The sequence below is a fragment of the Scyliorhinus canicula genome, chromosome 5 (assembly GCF_902713615.1).
Source record: "Scyliorhinus canicula chromosome 5, sScyCan1.1, whole genome shotgun sequence".
NCBI lineage: Eukaryota > Metazoa > Chordata > Chondrichthyes > Carcharhiniformes > Scyliorhinidae > Scyliorhinus > Scyliorhinus canicula.
This window is the reverse complement of record NC_052150.1, coordinates 117,074,777-117,094,896: the sequence shown is the minus strand read 5'-3', so window position 1 is coordinate 117,094,896 and position 20,120 is coordinate 117,074,777. Positions and strand designations below refer to the sequence as shown.

Here is a 20,120-nt window from a genome sequence, read left to right as displayed (position 1 = left end):
ATGCTGTAATGTCATAAGATCACTGGAAAATAAATTCTGAGTGTACTTGAATTAAGTTTCCTATTCATGGGCAACTAAACAGCTTGGATTTTCTGCACACTGGTTAAGCCTTGTCAACTGAAATGACACAATATAAATGACACTATACAAAAGCATGAAAAATAATGGGTGCGATCTACCGGCCATGCTGCCCCAAAAAGCAGTGTGCCACAGTGCAACACGGCCGGTAAATGCTGGGAGACCCCGCTCCCAGGATCGACCCGGCTCGCCGTGATCTCGCAAGACATCGTATTGTGAAGCCTGCCCATTGTGGGCGGGATCACTTTTTGGCAAACCTGCATATTAGAGCGAGACAGCTGTTCACAGTCTAATATGCAGTTCCCTGAAGTAACCAAGGCTTAGCCTTGTACAGGACGAGGTGGAGTTGGCCCTGCTCAGTGCTTCGCTCCAGAGTCCCCACCGTACCTCTGTCCCCAGTTCGTACTCCCATTTTTGTCTGGTCTCGTCCAGTGGTGTTCGAGCTCTGTCCAGTTACTGTCCGTATATTTTCCACATACTGCCCCCTTCTTGCTGCTTGTGCCTATCAGGTCCTCTAGTAGGGGCTGGTTTAGCACAATGGGCTAAACAGCTGCTTGTAATGCAGACGTATGTCAGCAGCGCGGGTTCATATCTGGTACCGGCCTCCCCGAACAGGTGCCGGCATGTGGCGACTAAGGGCTTTTCACTGAAACCTACTTGTGACAATAAGCGACTATTATTATTATCAGTGTGGTTTCTGGGGCTCTGGGTTACCCTACGGCTTCTTTGCAGAGGAAGTGTTTTATTTGGAGGTGTTTCATTTCCTGTCCTTTTGCTGAACCTGTTTGAGGCCAGCAACGAGGAGTAAGTTAAGAATAAAAAAACAAGGAACCAAAGGACTGCGCACCCGGGAGGGGGGAGAGAGAGAGAGAGAGAGAGGGAGAGAGAGCGAGAGAGAGAGAGAGAGAGAGAGAGAGGGGGGAAGAGGAGGAGGAGGAGGGACTATAGACCGATCCAGAGGGCGGCAAAATGTATATCGAGTCAATTAAATGAAAGACAAAACAAACCTCTCTGTACTATAAAGTAAATTAACGCGGGTAAAAAAATGTGAGGTATATATATACAATTGTTTATAAATGAGAAATGCCAATAAAAAGATTACAAAAGAAAAAAATCACTTGAATTCCACATGGTTTCAATTTAACTTTCATTAAATTATTGAGCCATAAAAACTAAATATTGCAAGAATTTCAAATTTTCTTACCAGCCTTGTCAAATATCCTTGAATTATTGTATATGCCATTAATGAGAAAGTGATGAGAAGTGACACAGAACTCTCCGCAGCCATTCTCATCACTTCCATGGCCTGTGATCACAGCATATAATTCAACCTGAAATACAATTAAAATGTCTAAATGAGTCATTAGAAATGCCAAAAATTAAAAAACAACCTGTCCTCTTTAAGACCAAGTTTTCTCACTTTGCATTAATGCAACATAATCTGTTAATAGATTTATATAAAATTTTAATAAATGGGTAACTCATCTATTAAAATGTAGAACAAAATAATTTCCAATAAGACTGTTAGGTGCTTGTCTGTTAATATCATATCATATGATTTCATTCCTTGAAATACATTACAAAAGCACTGCATTACTCTTACACCCACTCAAGGAACATTACAATGAGTGCCTGGTTAATTCAGATTGTAGAAAAGCAGCATGCATCATATCAACCTATAAAGAAGTTCAGCTATCAGGATGAATTAGCTCATTTGAACAGTGAAATGTAAAGCAGCATGTGTCAGAATCTTTCACAACCTGAAATAAAGAACTGCCAATGTTAAAAAGCAAGGTATACCTATGGCCTGGATGTTAGCAACAACAATAACACTTTTAACATAACAAAATGCCCCAAGATGCTTCACAAGTACATTAGATAACTAATTGTGCCTCATAAAGAGATATTAGATCATCTGACTAAAAGCTTGGCCAAAGAGATAGATATGAAGAAGTACCCAAAAGGAGTAAAGTAAGGTAGAGGCAGGGTATTCAAAGAGCTGGGGCTTAGGCCAATAAAGACACGGACAACTAATGGAAAAGCAATTAACATTGGGATGCATAAAACAACAAAATTAAGTGAGCGCAGATATCTTTGGGGGGGGGGGGGAAGCTGTGAAGCTGATTACAGTTATGGAGGGGTGAGGCCATGGATGTAAATAAGGATGAGAATTTTAAAACTGAGACACAGCTTGATAGGGAGCCAATGTAGGTCAGCAAACAGGTGATAGGGAAACGGGACTTGACCTGTCGCAAGTTAAGACATAGGTAGGAAAGTTTTGGACGACCTGAGGTTTGTAAAGGATAGAATGTGGGAGGTGAACCAGGAATCTGTTAAAACAGTCAAGTGTACAGGTAACAAAGATATGGATGAGAGTATCAGCGGCAGATGACCTGAGATGGGGTGAAGTTAGACGAGTTTCCTGAAAAGGATGCTCTTGATGTCAAAATATGAAATCGGAAGCTCATCTCAGAAACAAATGTGCCACCAAGGGTGGGAACAGACTGGTTTAATCTCAAACTGTTGTCAGGGAGAGTAATGAAGTTGGTAGCTAGGGGATGGAATTTACAACAGGAAAACAATCGCTTCAGTCTTTCCATTGCAGTATTTAATTGGATGAAATTACTGCTCACCCAATACTGGATGTCTGATAACTCAAGGTGGAACTGGACATGGGTGGGGTGTAGCTGTGAGCCACACTGGAAATGAGGATTCTAAACTTCAGTCGTGAGTCCTGGAAGATTTTATTTAGCCTCCGTCAGATTCCCTTCTAAAACAGACCCTTCCAGCCTGCTATTTCTGGATGCTCCTAATAGAAAATTCTCACTAGGATTACTGCAATCCTGTAATGAGAGATTACAGACACCAACTCTTGCTTGCAAATGTAATTTTATGCCTGTGATTTTACTTCTTTTCATGAATTTGGCAGCACATATGCAAGATTGGAACTGAGCACATTTCGTTCCACATCAGTCCTATATCAACAACTAGGTTTGTTAATTTAGAAAGGAAGATATAAAAGAGATCGTAAATCCTAAAGGTTCTATTCCAGAATTTTAAAGTAACCACATAATATGACATTCCTAGTTTCAAGTTCTGTTTGGTAACCTTGGAGGCAAATTTTCCATTTAGGCAAGTAATCATTCCTGCATTGTAATATCCAGCTAATTGTCATCCTACTGTCTTCAAAACAAAACTGGGCGGGGTTATACGGGGTGATGCACTCCACCAAATTACTCCCCAGGCAGCACAGCTGAAAATTGCTCCCCTTATTTTAGCAGCTGTTTTTCTAGATTTAAAAAAAACGTGAGGAGCAAATCTGTGATTACCCATTGGGACAGGCTCCCCACCAGGAGTAGATGAAATTGGCCAACTAATTACAGGTATTGCCAAAATATTGTTCAAAGGATGCTCTGGGAGACTTGCCTAGGATCTGACAGTGGAATGCTTTGTGTACTTTTACCAAGAGATCGGGGATGATATTAATTTAGTTACAATGGAGCAGAAAGTCATCTTGGACATTGGGGCAAAACATATATCAGATCAGCCATCTCTTTCATGCAGGACTGGCATTCAGTTACATTGCAGTCAATGGAATCAATCATTACTTTCCATATATCAGAGAATAGTGAGTGAAATTTGACTGTGAATTTGTCTACATAACAATAGTAACACATTTATAAAGTAATCAGTTCTTTTAACAATACTGGGCTCTTACTGGTTTTGGAACTGAGCTAAATTAAAGTTAACATTAACTTGGACAGCTTTGGGATACCGAGGGAATTACAGGCACTAAATAAATGTAAATTGTTTCTTTCCATTTGGTATGAAAAGGTTGGTAAACCATATGGAGACACATTTTGGAGATAGCCAGAAAAAGTGCTATCCAGACAATGGAGATAAAGGTAATGACTTCTGATAAGACAGAAAAGCACTTAGCACAGGTCTTGAATCTCAATGAAGCTGCATGTAGGTTAGCATTAACCACCACATTTCCCAAACCAGACAAGAACATAATATTTTTTGAAGCAAATGACTTTGCTGCAATCCTGATGTGAAAGTACTATCTGGTCCAGGGGCACAGTGCATTAACAGAGAGCACATAATCTTATATCCTTTAAAAATACCAATACCATTTTAGTTTCTCCCACTGGAGGAAACTTTATTCTGCAGTAGAACATAAATAAAGGATTGAAAGAATAGGCTGTCAGGGTTGGGTATAATAAAAACTAGGATGGGCCCTAAGTTATTATTCTGTTTTGACTTATAGGTACTTTACTTCACAGAGTTGGTCCATGGAGATAAGTAGTGGAAGAAGCTCTGTGATGAAATTAAGGATTTTAAGTGTTGATGGTATTGCTGTGCTGAGGATATGATTAGGTTTCTTTGTGTTTAATTCTCTGCCAAGCATTTGTTATGCTTTGAAGGAGAATGCTCAAAGGAAGATATATTATAGATTGAAGTACACCCTGCTGCAAATTAAATTATTTTTAACCTGCGAAATGTAATCTGCGACATGGAATTTATTTTAATGCTTATTAGTAATCCATTGTGTAGGCATGTAAATTCAGTTTTCAGTGTGGTTAGTGGCTAGGTGCAGTAAGAATTTATAAATAATGTGTTTTAAGCTAGGTGTCAATGTCCTTGAATTAACAATGTAGACTCCACTTAATTCAAAATTGCCTCATGTATTTTACTTCTGGATAACTTTAAGGATTTATAAGCACATTTACACCGAATTAACAAGAATGATTAAATGGTGGCAGAATTAATGCTTATTAGGTGATATGTACCTGAAATCAGGAGAATGGACATCCTACCATAATGCAAAGCCAGCTCATTTACATGATGTTTCAGCAGTATACCAGGATCATCAGCAGTATTTCAGGATCATATGGTGGGTTATTTGATGAATGCCTTTTTGAGGACTGCTAATTACAGTACTTCCGTCCTTTTACTGAGAGCAAAAAATATCTGGAGCCAGTTGTCACAGCAGAAACACTACAGGAATCATGTTTAGAGGCCTTGTTGCAAGAGGAGCGAGACTCTTCTATGAGTTGAAGAACATCGTCTAAAGAAGAGCAGCTTTGGAACAGGCTAGGTTGAGAATGCTGAAACAGCCAATGCTATCTCACTTGTAAACTAGGTCTCTGAATGATTGAGAACAAATGTGCTCTCAAAATATAATCAAAATTTACTTAATTTTACAACTTCAAGATTAGATCTGAAAGCTTGAAAGCCATGTTCTGCCACACAGATTTTTGGTCATTACCGTCAGGTTGCAGAGAAATGCAGGCTGGAAATGGCATCGATGATGGAGATGATGAAGTCATACCAGCATCATCGGTCTGTGTTGCTCTAATTATTTCAATTGCCATCCAATTGGGGAATCGCCCCACCCCTCAGAGTTGCCGGCCCAATTAGAGGAGCAAGGATTTTTCTATAATGTGCCGGTGCCATGCAGACAGGCTCTGGCGATTAGAGTGGTGAACTGTCCAGAGGTGGCATCGAAGCACTGAGGGAGTCCTTTTGTGGGCCATGGATTGGAGGGCCCCACCCCCCAGGAACACAATCCAGTTTACATGGCGGTCTCCGCACACCTTGAGGGCCAATCCTGACATCAGTAAAATGCACCGCTAACATTTCTGCTGCTGAAAATATCCTGTGGTGATGGGGAGACATTGAGCTCACATACCAACATCTTCTGCTGCCGTTTCACAAGGCCGCCCACACATACACACTACATTTTAATTTAATCAAATTTGGGTCAACTGGTATTTTAACGTGTCATTATTTTTAATTTGGGCTGGAGCAGAGAAAAAATGGAGAAATGTTGTGACATTCATGGGGGCCAACGGAAGCATATTAGTTACAGTTGCAAATGTATATTGTATGGTCGAGGTATTTAAATAAAAGGTACATTTATTGTGGCTGCAATTACCATTTCGAATGAGCAGAAGGCATCTTGAGGTTGTGGCTCTCTTCTGCAAGTTATTTTCCCTATGAATCTGTCATTAGTTCTTTGCAGAACAAAATATTATGAAGTGAAATGGAAGTGGACTGTGAGAATCTTGAATATCCTAACCTGATTGCAGGTACATATCGCCTGATGAGCATCTATTGATGGGCTGAAGCATCTGAAATTTGGTTTGCTGTTAAGCCCCCGAGGACAGGCGAGAGAGAGGACTGGTAATCAAAGATGTTGAAGTGAGGAACGTGTCCCCCAACCAGGTGCATACGTGTCTGTTGTTGCTTTTTAAAAAGTATTTTTATTAAGAAAATCTTTCATTAGAACACAGTAAACCCACAACACATAATACAACTCCAAGCCTCCCCAACCTCCCAACCTTCTGCTGGCACTCTCATAATGTATTTGACCTTCTTGAAGTACAAAAACTCTATAAGGTTACTCAACCAGGACGAGGCACTGGGTGGACCGGAGTCCTCCATCCAAGCAGAACTCGGGCTATCAGTGAGGAGAAAGCACCCGCTTTCACCCCCGTCTGCACCTTTGGCGAGTCAGAGACCCTGAAAATAGACACCAGCTGACAAGGCGCCAGCTCAATCCCAAGAATCCCTGACATGGTGTTGAAGAAGAAGACCCAGAGCTTACAGGTTTAGGACATGACCAGGACATGTGAGTATGATTTGTCAGCCCTGGGGAACACCGCTCGCATTGCTCTTCCACCCCTGGAAAAAACCCACTCATTTGTTCCCTGGTCAGATATGCCGAAAGCACCACTTATAACTGAATCAAGCTGAGCCTAGCATCTGAGGAGGTGGAGATGGCCCTGTGAAGAGCCTCACTCCATACCCCCCAACGTTTGTGCGGATCAATGCTGAAAGGCAACTGGCTGGGGTCTCCCCGGTGAGGCTGGTAGATGCCGGGCGATGTCGGGTGGCCATTCGATCCGGCATGAACACAGCTCAGTGGGTTTTTAAAATAACTTAACTATGCAATACTGCACCCCGCCCATTGTGGGCGGGATCCAGATCACGATGTCTCGTGAAATATGGTTAGATCTCGCGAGGTGTAACGGCTGTCAGGAGTCCGAGGGGACTCCCAGGGTCTACCGGCTGCATTCCAACCCGATTCCGACTAGACACGGCTGGCTCAGCCGGCGCTCGATGTATGTCTGCATTATGGGCAGCGAGCAATGCTTTCTCAGCCTCAGTTGATTTTAGGAACAGCCTGATGACATGCTGACAGAGAAGATTTTTTTTTGTTGGTAAAAGCCTTTAAGAGGCAGGCTGAATAATTTTTAAGAAACAGGGAACAACTCAACTCCTTTTTATTAAGTATTTCTTTAAATGGTTAGCTCTGTGCAGATCTGAAAATTAAATCTTGAATAATTATTGTGAACTAAGGCCTAAAGAAACATTGATCATTAGAATACAGTACATCTCACGTCTTTGCTTTCATCTATATTTGCTCATTATGGTTTGGTAGTAATATTAATTCAATGTGGGAGTTTTTCAATCAGCCTTTGAACTCAATAACATCAATAGTTTTTAAAATGGTTAATCCTCTGGGTTGTTAGCAATGTTCTCATCACCGGCAGCCACCAATTTCAGAAGCTGTATAATGATACATGTTGACAGAGAAGAAAATAATGAGGATATATTTAAAGATTTTGTTAACGTATTAAATTTTAAAGTCAATAGAGAGACAGACTGTCTCTCTAGTCTTTAGTTTTTAAAAGAGTCTTACAATTATGAGATTTACAAACTTATTATATCTTGAAACTGTAGCTTTAAATTTAGGATAATTATAGGGTCACATTGACCTGTTTTGTATTCTGCCCAACAGTATGTCTGTTTGGTTTAATGTTAGCGATGAAAAGACTTGGGGTGCGAGTTAACGGAAACATTTCTAAGAGTCATTTGAGCATGATTGGCGGTGTGTGTCTCAATGGTCGCATTGGTGAGATCGCAGCCCGTATTTAACGTCACTGGGAAATATGCCCCCACGTGTTTCACGCCATTATTGGCTGTCTCACTTATCAACACTGTGGATGGGAGACAGGACCCCTGTTCCCCCATGGGGATGAGAGGACCAGCAGCAGGGTCACCAATACCATCTGGGAGACAGTAGCAGCGGCTGTCAGTGCGGGCAACATGTCCAGGAGGACCAGGGTCCATTGTCGGAAGAAAACCAACAACCTTCACTGAGCTGCAAGGGGAAGTTACCAGCTCTCGCCTGGCATCAGTTCCGCCTGCCACCCCTCAAATTCCTAACTCCCCCTATCCCCACAAATCACTGGCTGACACATCACACCTTCCCCACATCCAATCTTTGTTCTTCTTCTTTAGAACCCACAAGCACAAACCCTTCAAGTCCAGTTGTGGTGCCCACGCATACCAGCTTTTATAGGCCTCCCTGATCCATCAAGCCTGCAGCTCACAATACTCTCTCTTTGGCCCCACAGGAGAAGATAGCCCATAATAAGTAGGAAGGGGTCAGGACGGGCAGCGGATAGACCAGAGTCTTCATCCCCTATGAGGAATGAGCCATGGAAACTGCGCGGTTGTCCAAGGAGAGATCAGTCACTGACAGCAAGGTTGGCCTGCACCGCAGAGGTGAGGATCCACTTCCCCTTCACTCAGTTGACCTGTCTCAAATAAGTTGTTCATGTCAGAAGAAATTATCCTTTACTCTAACTGACCACATGTCCATTCTCTCGCAGCATCTCCATCTGATGAGGCCGGGATATCCGGAGTCGGCCTCACCCTGCCACCCAAAAGATCACCTTGGAGGTGAGCTCTAAGGAAACCACCATCGAGGCGTCACAGTTATTACTCCCACCTTTCACCACAGTGCAGAGACACACACTAGTGGACAGGCTCCAGGGGGACAGTCTGGTGAGCACCACCCTGTTGCTGATGCATATCATATGGCTGCAGGGAGTCAGTAATCGGAGGTATGCTGGATCCCAGGACTCGGCTGAGTCCTAGTCAGTTGCCGAACCTCAGGACAAGGTTATCCCAGAGCTGCTGCAGAGGCTAGGACATGACCGTGAGACTCAGAAGGGGACGTCAGCGACATTCCAGCGAGTGCATAGCCAATGGGAGGAGTCTAAAGGCTACGGTCGCAGGAGACGATGCCTACAGTTCATAGCACCAAGGCCAACACTGCTAGGGTAGCGACTGCAGTGGAAAGCCTGCAGCAGAGGTCAGCATCTTGAGTGGTGAGTACAAGGTGTGTCTCAGTCTGTGATGACCATGACTGAGGGCCTCGACAGCATGCTCCAGTCGCTGAGGGACATGCGCTGTTGGACAAACCCGAAGCACTGCAGAGCATGTCCTAGTCACTGAAGGAAATGTCCCAGAAGTAGGTGGACAATGTCAGGCACTGCAGTGTGGTCCAGTCACTGAGGAGCATTGCTTACGTCGTTGACAACATGGTACAGACAACGGGGAGGCGCCTGGACTGGCAGAGCCAAATGACTCAGAGGCTTCCGGAGCACACTCCGGCTGCCTCCCTGATCCATGGAAGCCTCAAGGGCCCTATGAGCACCGTCAGGGAGGAGGAAGTGCTGAAAGCCAACCCAAGGCCTGCCATCAAGGAAACAATGGTGGCCTCCAGTTCTTCCAAATACTCTCTCCTGATACCAGCACATCTCTAGGGCAGTGGGCAGAACAGGATGGCACGTTGACTCCAGTGGTACAGGTAAGTCAGCCGAGGCCCTCCGGCTCCAGGCCCACTAGAGGACGTCCGCGAAGGGCATCCAAGGCCACAGGGCCCAAAAAGCAGCAGGCTGCCTCCACCTCTGATATGCATCCTGGGGACACACCTAGACGTAGCACTAGATCACGCAAGATCAAGAAGCACGGTGTTAAGTAATGGGTTAAGAGACATTGCAATTAATTGTCTCATTTATGTTAAGTGTCCAATAATTGACACTGATATGTAAAGGGGCTTCAGGTGGCCTCTGGGTCTGGTGATGTGTAGAGTTTTGTGCAGAGTCTGTTTTGGAAGAAATAAAAGTGTGTTGGTGAAAAAGGAACAGAACTTTTCTCTCTTCATACCATAGCATCTAATACGTCTAACACACTGAGTGGGCATTGGGATGGGTGGGGGTCACTATGTAGCTAGGGGAAATGGAAATGTCCAATGTTCATCACTAAGACATGTTACACCTGATACATGTGAAGGGGAGGAGGAGTAAGGAGGAGAATGGAGGAATGATCAATAACACCACTACGGGACTGCTAGTATATCTTCCCGGAGAAATTGGGAGCGAAGCCTTTGCCAGGGCAATCAAGACCTGCAAGAGGCCTCCTCTAGCTGCACCCATTCTGACCACCCCCTTTCCCCCCTTTCCCCATCATCCTCACCATTTCAGTGTTTGCTGCCCAATAATAATTTGGTTTGGGAGCGCCAGTCCCCCACCCATCTCCCCCTCTGCAAAAAGGCCCTACTAATACTCGGCGTCTTACCTGCCCAAACAAATTCAGAAATCAATTTAACAACCCTCCGGTAAATCGCCTTGGAAAGGAAAACTGGATGGGTTTGAAAGATAAATAAAATCATGGCAGCACGATTTCATGGTGGGTACCCTCCCGCCAGTGACAGCGGCAGTGCAACCCACCTTTCAAATCCCTTTTGACCCTCTCTATCAGATAAGTCAGATTCAAATGGCGCATAGATGCCCAATCATGAGCCATCTGAAACCCCACATAGCTAAACCTTATCCTGCCCACCTTGAATCCCGAGATTCACACTCCTCCCCTGGGCATTCAACGTAAATATCTCGTTTTTCCCCACATTTCATTTATATGCAAAAAATGTCCCAAATTTCCACAGCAAGTCCATAATTCTCCCCAGTCTCTCCAGCGGATTTGCAACACACAACAATAAATCATCGGGTTACAACGCCACCCAATGCTCTCTATCCCCCCTTCACAATCCCCTGCCACTTATTAGAGGCTCCAGGCACAATTCCCAAAGGATGAATGGTCAATACGAATAACAACGGAAGCAACGGCATCCCTGTACTGTCCACCTATGCAACTTAAAATAGCCAAATTCATTGCATTCATCCTCAGGCTCGCCGTGGGGGATGCATATAATAACCGGACCTGTGCAACGATGTTGGCCGGAACCCAAACCTCTTAAGAATCTTGAACTCGTACCGCCACTCAACTCAATCAAAGGCCTTCTCTGCAATCAATTAAATGATCACCTCCAGTACTTTACTCCGCAACAGGGTCATAACCATTGAAACAGACTGATTTGGAGCAGGAGGCCATCCTGCCTCCTCTCATATACTCTTTACTCCCCTGTCCATCAAAAATCTATCCAACTCAACCTTGGATATACTCAATGACCCAGCCTCCACTGCTCTCTGTGGAAGAGAATTTCAGACACCAATAACCCTCTGAGAGAAAAAGTTTCTTCTCATTTTTAAATTTTGGGGCAGCACAGTAGCACTATAGCGCCAGGGTCCCAGGTTTGATTCCCGACTTGGGTCGCTTTCTGGGTGGAGTCTGCACGTTCTCCCCGTGTCTGCATGGTTTCTTCTGGGTGTTCCGGTTTCCTCCCATAAGTCCCAAAAGATGTGCTTTTAGGTAATTTGGGCATTCTGAATTCTCCCTCTGTGTACCCGAACAGGCGCCGGAATGTGGCAATGAGGGGCTTTTCACAGTAACTTCATTGCAGTGTTAATGTAAGCCTACTTGTGACAGTAAAGATTATTTAAAATAACCACATTCAATAATCGGCTGATATTACTGGACAACTGCACACCCCCCCCCCGGTCTGATCTTCCGAGACAACACCCGGGCTTTTCAACCGCCTCGCCAACAGCCTGGCCAATACTTTCCCGTCCATATGCAATAACGAGATGGGTCTGTAAGACCCATACTCCGTTGGGTCCTTACCCTTCTTGGGGATCAAAGAGATAGATGACTGTGACAGTGTAGTCAGTAACTCCCCCTTCGCCAATGATTTGTTAAACATACTCAAAGGATGAGGTGCAAACCCGCCAAAAATCTGCTTATAACATTCAATTGGGAAGCGATCCGGCCCGGTGCCATCAACCCCATACACTCCGTTATCTCCTGCAGCCCCAAACGCACCTCCAATGCCCGTCACTTCTCCTCTTGCACTTCCAGAAACTGCAACCGATCCAGGCCCATATCCACGTTCTCCACTCTGCGTTCAGACCCTTTGCCATCTGGACTCGAAACGTTAACTCTTTCCTCTCCCTACAGATGCTGCCAGACCTGCTAAGATTTTCCAGCATTTTTTCTTTGGTTTCAGATTCCAGCATCCGCAGTAATTTGCTTGTGTTCCATGACACTCCTGACTTGTCCCTTGTAGATGATGGACAGGATTTTGGGGAGGGGGCGTGAGTTGCTCACTGTGGGATTCCTAGCCTTTGACCTGCCCTGGTAACCACAGTATTAATATGGCCAGTCCAGTTCAGTTTCTCATCAATGGTACCTCTCAGGATATTAAATTGTGGGGGATTCAGCAATGGTAATGCCATTAAATGTCAAGGAATGATGGTTCAATCCTCTGTTGTTTAGATGGTCATGGTCTGGCACTTGAGTTGCGCGAATGTAACTTGCCATTTGTCAGCCCAAGCCTGTTTTGCAGCATTTGGATATGGACTGCTTCAATATCTGAGGAGTCACAACTGATGCTGAATAATGTGCAGTCCAGGCAGCACGGTGGCCTAGTGGTTAGCACAGCTGCCTCACGGCGCTGAGGGTCCAGGTTCGATCCCGGCTTTGGGTCACTGTCTGTGTCGAGTTTGCACATTCTCCCCGTGTCTGCGTGGGTTTCGCCCCCACAACCCAAAAATGTGCAGAGTAGGTGGATTGGCCACACTAAATTGCCCCTTAATTGGAAAAAATAATTGGGTAATCTAAATTTATTTTAAAAAACATTGTGCAGTCATCCGCAAACATCGCCACTTCTGACCATATGGAGAACATTGATGAAGCAGCTGAAGATAATTGGGCATAGGGATTACCCTGAAAATCTCCTGCAGTGATATTCTGGAACTGAAGATGATTGACCTCCAACTACCACAACCATCTACCTTTGTGCCAGATAGGACTCCAACCAGGGGAGAGTTGTCCCCCTGATTCCCTTGACTATGAGCCAAAGGATCTTTTCTGCACTGTAGTTTTCTGTAATTCTGTGACTCCAGTTTAGCTAGGGTTCCTTGATGCCATACTCAGTATCTTCTTAAAGAGCCTTATCATTTTTTGTTGGTCACAACACAGGGTTTTCCTTGAGTCAGCGGATCAGGAATGTTTTGAGGACATCCCAAAAGCATTTCCGCTGTCCTGTTGGGATGCTGTGACCGGATTCAGAGTAGAGCACAAGCTTCGGGAGTCTGGTGTCAGGCATATGACAACATGTCTGCCAAGCGGTGCTGATTTTAAGTGATTAGCTGGACAAGCTGACTTGGGAGAGAACACTGCTGTTGGACCCCTTTCTTCACCATCAGATTTGGAGGATCTTGTGAAGTTACCACCAGCGGTATTTCTCCATGCTATAAGGTGCCTGCTGCTAAGGAAATTTTTCACTGCTAGAGATTTTGGGTGCGATTCTCCAGTCGTGTTGTGCTCTCTCTTGAGTGCAACGAGGCCGCAGAATGCCGTGAGAGGCTTGCAGCGAGCTTCCTGAGAGGCTCCGTGCCTCCTGGGATTCTCAGAAGTCCCATGAGATGTCGGAGTCAGAACGCTGCCCCAAATGGGTGGGACCAAATGACTCTCGCAGAATTAGGTCGTAAACCTGCTTCTGACCGACCAGTGTGGGATCCATCAGCCTCCCGCGATTCGTCGGCCTCCCCAGGCAGCCAGGCGCCAATCAGCGCTGGTCCACACAAACTGGCAGGTCTCCCGGGCCACTGGAGACCCCAGGATGGTCATTAACAGTGCACGGTGGCTCCCTGGCCCTCCCTGTGAAACATGGGAACCCTGGCACTGCCAAGCCAGCAGGACCACTGCCTGGGTGCCAGGGTGGCAGTGCAAAGGTGCCCAAGTGCCAGGGTGGCACTGCCAGGGGGAAGGGGCGGGGGATTATGCCCATGAAATGAGGGTCGAAGGGGTGGGTTCGAAGATGAGGACGTGCAGGGCCGGTATGTAGGGGCATCCATGAGGTTGGGTGGGTGATGGTGGGGGTCCTAGAAGGGAGAGGGTGCTGTAAAGGGGCTTGGGGGGCCTGAAGGGGGGGACGCTGAGGGAGCCCATAGCAGGGTGTCCGCACTTGGGGGATGTGGGGTAGTGTCCATTTGTGTGGGGAGTGACATTGCCCATGGGTGGGGGTGTGACCCACAAGCTCACTTAGAGATCGGGGCACCCTTTCAAAATAGCGGCCCGATCTCAGAGTTCAGCTCCCCAGTGCTAAAAAAAATTCTTAGTGTGGGCTAAACCGGTGAGAAATTCCCTAGGGCCCAAAAAAGTGACTAAGTGTCACTGAATAACGGTGGGGAACCCGCCGGCAGAGCCGGTGGGAAATTCCCTGAAAAACCTACCACAAATTAACTTAGAAATTTTTGGGAGCATCGCTGATGAGATGTTAAATCAAAGTCCCGTCAGGTGAATGTAAAAAATCACCTTGTTTCAAAAAAAGAGCAGCGATACCTGCCGAATATTTATCTCCCAACTAACAGCACTAAAAACAGATTCTCTGATCATTACCTCGTTGTTTGTGGTTTCAACAAAGCTATAAAGTGCTGCAGGATCTTCTGAGACTGTGTAGGGTGCTATATAAATTAAATGTATTTATTTTAGCAAGCTGCATGTAGAAAGCACAGAGCAAGGGTTAAGGTAGTTAACTCAAATAGGCAGAAAGTCCTCCTGTACACCATTTAACCAAATAATTTAGACTTGGGGACTGGAAGTACAATTTCAAAATTTGATCGCAGATCCAAATTTTGAGTATATTTAATACAAGGAAAGATTGTACAAAATAAAATACATTAATGGATGTGTAAATGGCCAATGAAATTCAGTGTAGATGTGTGAGAGATGCTGCATTTTAGGAGGGAGAATAAGGGGGCCACACACTCCTTGGAAAGTAAGTGGGTTCGATGGGTAACGGGCACAGATACACAAATTACAGGAAGTAGTGACACAAGTTAATAAAGTCATAAACTGCAAACCAAATACTCGGATGTATTTCTAAGAAATGACAAGTTGTCCGAGGCTTCGGTAGACCACACTTGGACTATCATAAATAATTCTGATTACAGAGGCAAAGAGAGACCTAGAAATAGGAATAGTTACAGAGGGAAATCAGAAGTGTTAAAAAATGTCAATACAACATAATGTCATGGTAGTGTCCCTATAAAAGATGTTTTTGTCTTATCACATGGCTTCAGTGATGTCATTGTGTGGGTGGAGCTGGGCTGTGGCTTTGGATTTTACTTTCGCTTTAGTTTGGACTGATTTTTGAACTGCACAGGTTGAAAGAATTGTCTCTATCTTCAATTTAAAAGCTGTTTCCAGACTATTGATAACTTCAAAGAGATAATTGCTTTCTGGAAGGAATTCAAACCTGCTGTTTGGAAAGGGGAACAAGAGTATCAATAACAAGTCTCATACCAGTAAGAAGGTTGTGGGCTGGGTCACATCTTTGAAAAGGGGTTTCTGGTTTATTTGGATGTTGTTATTGAATTGGAACAGTTAAGGGGGAATTCACTAAGGGTTATATATAGATTACTGTAACTGTGTGGGGTTTTTAATGTTTGTAGTTGATAAAGATTCTTACTGTGTGTGTTTATACAATTGTTAACTAAATTTGTAGAATAAAGCTTGTTTGTTAATTAAAAGTGCCTAAGAACTCTGTTGAATAACACCTGAAAGACAGGCTCTTGTGCTCATCATAACCAAAATCAATAACAGTTGTAGGTCAGATGAACTCCATGATATACTTTGGAGTTTTCTAAACTCTGGCCCATAACAATAGGAAGAGGTCTGTCACCTACCAGGTTGTTTTGTTATTATCTATCTCAATGCTATTGCAGACAAACACCTTTTTGGAGGCAATTCCCACATACAGATTTATATAAAAATGAGAGAGCTGAAATGAGCTTTATAGAATTACAGATTACAGCGTAGAAAGTAGTCATTTGGTTCATAATGTCTGTGTCAGTAGAATGCCATGTTCTTCCAGTTACCCCACAGTTAAATACGAAGGCTCTAATTTTCTTTACCTTCTTTGTAGAGGATGGTACAGAAAATGTAATAGGTTGATACTTTTTGTTGTAATTTCTGTCAAATATCCCGCCAGTGAAGAGTTTCAATAGTTTGTAGGGGTGCAGTAATGAACTGTAGCCTAGAATAGAAGAAATATACATTTCATGTCAATATATGTAGGATTTAAACTATAGTTTTTGAGAGCCAGAACAATCATGCAAAAGCTGCTTTAAGGACTTGATAATAGTTTATTGTATTTGCAACGATGCTTCTGTTCACGATTCGTTTTCCTCGCCTTTTTCCCTGCAGTTCCATGACTGGGATATATTTAAATCACAATATATGAAGGCAATCATCCATGTGTTTTGTGATTTATAAGTTTTTGTTCTATTCTAGTCTGAATGATAAATGGTCATTCTGTGTATCATAATTACTCAGCTTAACATTGACCATTTTTGGAATTCTCTTTAGTTTCTGGGCAGGGGCCTCTGTTCAGGGGGTCTCTGGTGGAGGGGGAGGGTCACTGATGCATTCATACTGCAGGGTAGGATGTGACAAAGCAATTCCTGTGGTTTGTGTGTGTGTGGGGGGGGTATCTGCACTGCATGGGGTAGGAGGCCAGCCACTGGACCTCGATATCGGTTCTCCGGCTCAAAATAGTGGCCGGATAGCGAGGTTGGCAAATGAATTCCTTGCGATCCCTGCCATGCATAGATTTGCATGGCAAGGTTTGGTCAATCGCCGCTGGGCACAATTCAGAGGCGGTTCATTTCCAGTGGGAGAACATAGTCTCCCAAACAGGGAATCCAGCCCTAGGTTATAGTGGAGTAAACCACTTCCCTTGGAATTAAATGAAATATCAGACTCAGTGCAGAAATTGTAATAAAGCCAGTCTCAACTTAAGAGGATCCAAATTGCTTTCAGTTGTAATGAAATACAATTTTTTTTTCCTGCCGTGAATTGCTCTGGCGTGGTTTCTATTACATTATATTGCACTTATAGATAATTCTTTGGAACTCTTCTTTTCATTCACTATCAATCACTCACCTTGGGAGAACTACAAATGCAAGCAAAACAAATCTATTTAAAGCATTATACTTTATTCTTCTTCCAAATTATACATCTCAACATTTATATAATTTGCTACACTTTGTAAATTTTGAATTTATTTTTGGTAAGATATCTAAATAATTACTTAAGCTGCATAAATTAAATTCAGAATTTTATTTAAATTCTTTTAAAGACAAACATGGAATTGCAATTTAGCATGCATTTGCTGGATCAATTGACCTGCAGAGTTTAAGGCACATTTCCTGTAGCAAATCACCTTTTCATAGGATTATAAAATACTTACAGTGCTGAAGGAGGCCATTTGGCCCATCAAGTCTGCACCGTTTCTCTGAAAGGACAGCCTACCTAGACCCACGCCCCCACCCTATCACTGTAACCACACCTAACCTTTTGGACTCAAAGGGACAATTTAGTATGTCCAATTCACCTAACCTGTGCATCTTTGGACAGTGGGAGGAAACCGGAGCACCTGGAGGAAACCCATGCTGACACGGGGAGAATGTACAAAACACATTACAGATAGTCAACCAAGGCTGGAATCGAAGCTGGGTCCCTGGCGTTGTGAGGCAGTAGTGTTAACCACTGTGCTGGCCCAAGAAACAACATTTGAACCCTGGACCTCTCACAAATTCCCAGAGCGAGAATTTTACCCCTACACCAACGAGCTTTCATTATTCTATAATTTTATTTTCCTGTATTTCTTGTCACAAAACCAATGTGCATTTTAAATGAATATTTGTTCATTCAGAGAAAAAGCAAGAAGAAACTCCAACCAGATTTATTGCTAAGGTGCCACAAATGTTAAACCGCAGGTTAGATTCAACTATTAACATTTATATTAAGAGATTAATATACCTACAGATTTTAGTTGCAGTTTTGCTAACTTTTCAGAACATATCAAAACAAGGAACATTTTAAAATTAAGTTTCATTAATCCTGCGCACACACACAGGCACACACACATACGAAGACGGACAAAACATGCAACTTCATTGGGATGTTTAAATAAACATTACACAAATAACACTGACAGATGGTGGGTGGAATTCTCTGCTCCCAGGAAAAATTGGGAGGGCCGTCGTAAACTCGGCTGAGTTTCACGACGGCCTCGGAGGCCGCTCCTCGCCCCCTATGCTCCCCTCCCGGCGGGGCTAGGAGCGGCGCTCCATAACTCTCGGCCGCCGGGCAGCACGCCGAGAGTGACGCGACAGCGGCGCCTATGTGACGTCAGCCGCGCATGCGCAGGTTGGCCGGCTCCAACCTGCCGGCCCGACGATCGGTGGGCACCGATCGCGGGCTTGTCCCCTCCCGAGCACAGTCGTGGTGCCCATTCCCCACTAGGCCCCCTACAAGCCCCAAAACGGGAATCTCACGGCAATTTCACGACGGCAGCGACCAGGTGTGCTGGCCGCCATCGTGAAACGGTCGCGAACGGCAGGTCGCTCCGCCCATCCGGGCCGGAGAATCGCCGGTCGCCGTAAAAAACAACGAGCGGCAATTCTTCCGAGCGGGGGGGGGGGGTCGTGAAATTAGTTGGGGGGCCCTCCCGCGATTCTCCCACCCGGCGTGGGAAGCGGAGAATCGCGCACGGTGCATATCTTTACTTATAAAACAATAAATTTTCAAAGAGTCAGGTATGCAGCACCTAACACAAGTGGGCCACAGGTTTGTATGCAGAATTCTGTGCCAGTTTTCTATTATTATAGCCCACAAAAGGCGTGACTTTCTATCTATCTGAATGGGCAGAAAACTGTGAAAGTGAAAATCGCTTATTGTCACGAGTAGGCTTCAATGAAGTTACTGTGAAAAGCCCCTAGTCGCCACATTCCGGCGCCTGTTCGGGGAGGCTGTTACGGGAATCGAACCGTACTGCTGGCCTGCTTTCAAAGCCAGCGATTTAGCCCTGTGCTAAACATCCCCTGCTGTGGGTAACTTAGTACAGAAGTGGAACTTCTAACTCATCCAATTTAAAAAGGAACAGTGTTATTCAGTGTTACTTTTCAATTCCTTTGAATGGGTGTTATGAATTTTCACAGCCTCCTGGAGACATTTTCTGCCATATTACATTCGCTTGGCATATATTAAGAAATGTGCCTGTGGCACCCAAAACCTACGGGCACAATTTAATTGGAAAATGTATGATTTTGGGTGTATTTGGCAGGGTGTATCTCAGCGGCACAATCACGATCCGTATTTAATGGCACTTAGTGCCAAAAATGAGCCTCCATGAGCATCTTGCCTTTACTAGCTGGCTCGCTATCTGATTCGCCAAACTTGCGTCTAAGCACCTCGCTGCTAACAACTGGTTTTCAACAGTCACTCACCACTCACTCTCAGGCAACACACAAGCAGAGCAGCAAGCAGATCTGCTCCTTATTTTGGCGAGGTTGACCTGGACAGGCTTCTCTGCACTATGGATGCAAGGCGGGCCACCCTGTTCCCCCGAAGGGGGTCGGAGGACCATCAGCAGTGTCACCAATACAGCCAGGGAAGCAGTGGCAGCGGTTGTCAGTGCAGACAACATGACCAGGAGGATCAGCATCCAATGGCGAAAGAAGACCAACGACCTCCAACGATCTGGAAGGGCAGGTTATTACCTCTGTTCCGGCATCAGTTCCGCCTGCCACCCCTCAAAATTCCGAACTCCCCCACCCCCCACCACAAATTACTGGCTGACATCACGCACCCTCCCCACATTCAATCTTCATACTGGTTCCTCAGCACGACCGGTACCCAGGACACAACCCTTTCATGCCCAGGTTTGGTGCCCACGCATGCCATCTGCTATAGACCCTCCTGATCCATCAAGT

General features: G+C 44.7%; 1 protein-coding gene across 1 annotated transcript in view; it reads right to left on the bottom strand.

Moving 5' to 3' along the window:
* si:dkey-256h2.1 (uncharacterized protein LOC337520 homolog) overlaps nt 1-20,120 on the bottom strand; it is a 322,407-nt gene that overhangs the window by 57,860 nt on the left and 244,427 nt on the right. Inside the window, exons 9-10 of the mRNA XM_038797529.1 lie at nt 16,257-16,378; nt 1,283-1,409 (exon numbers count right to left, since the gene is read on the bottom strand). Coding sequence (XP_038653457.1) covers nt 1,283-1,409; nt 16,257-16,378 — 249 coding nt within the window. The remainder of the gene's footprint in view (nt 1-1,282; nt 1,410-16,256; nt 16,379-20,120) is intronic.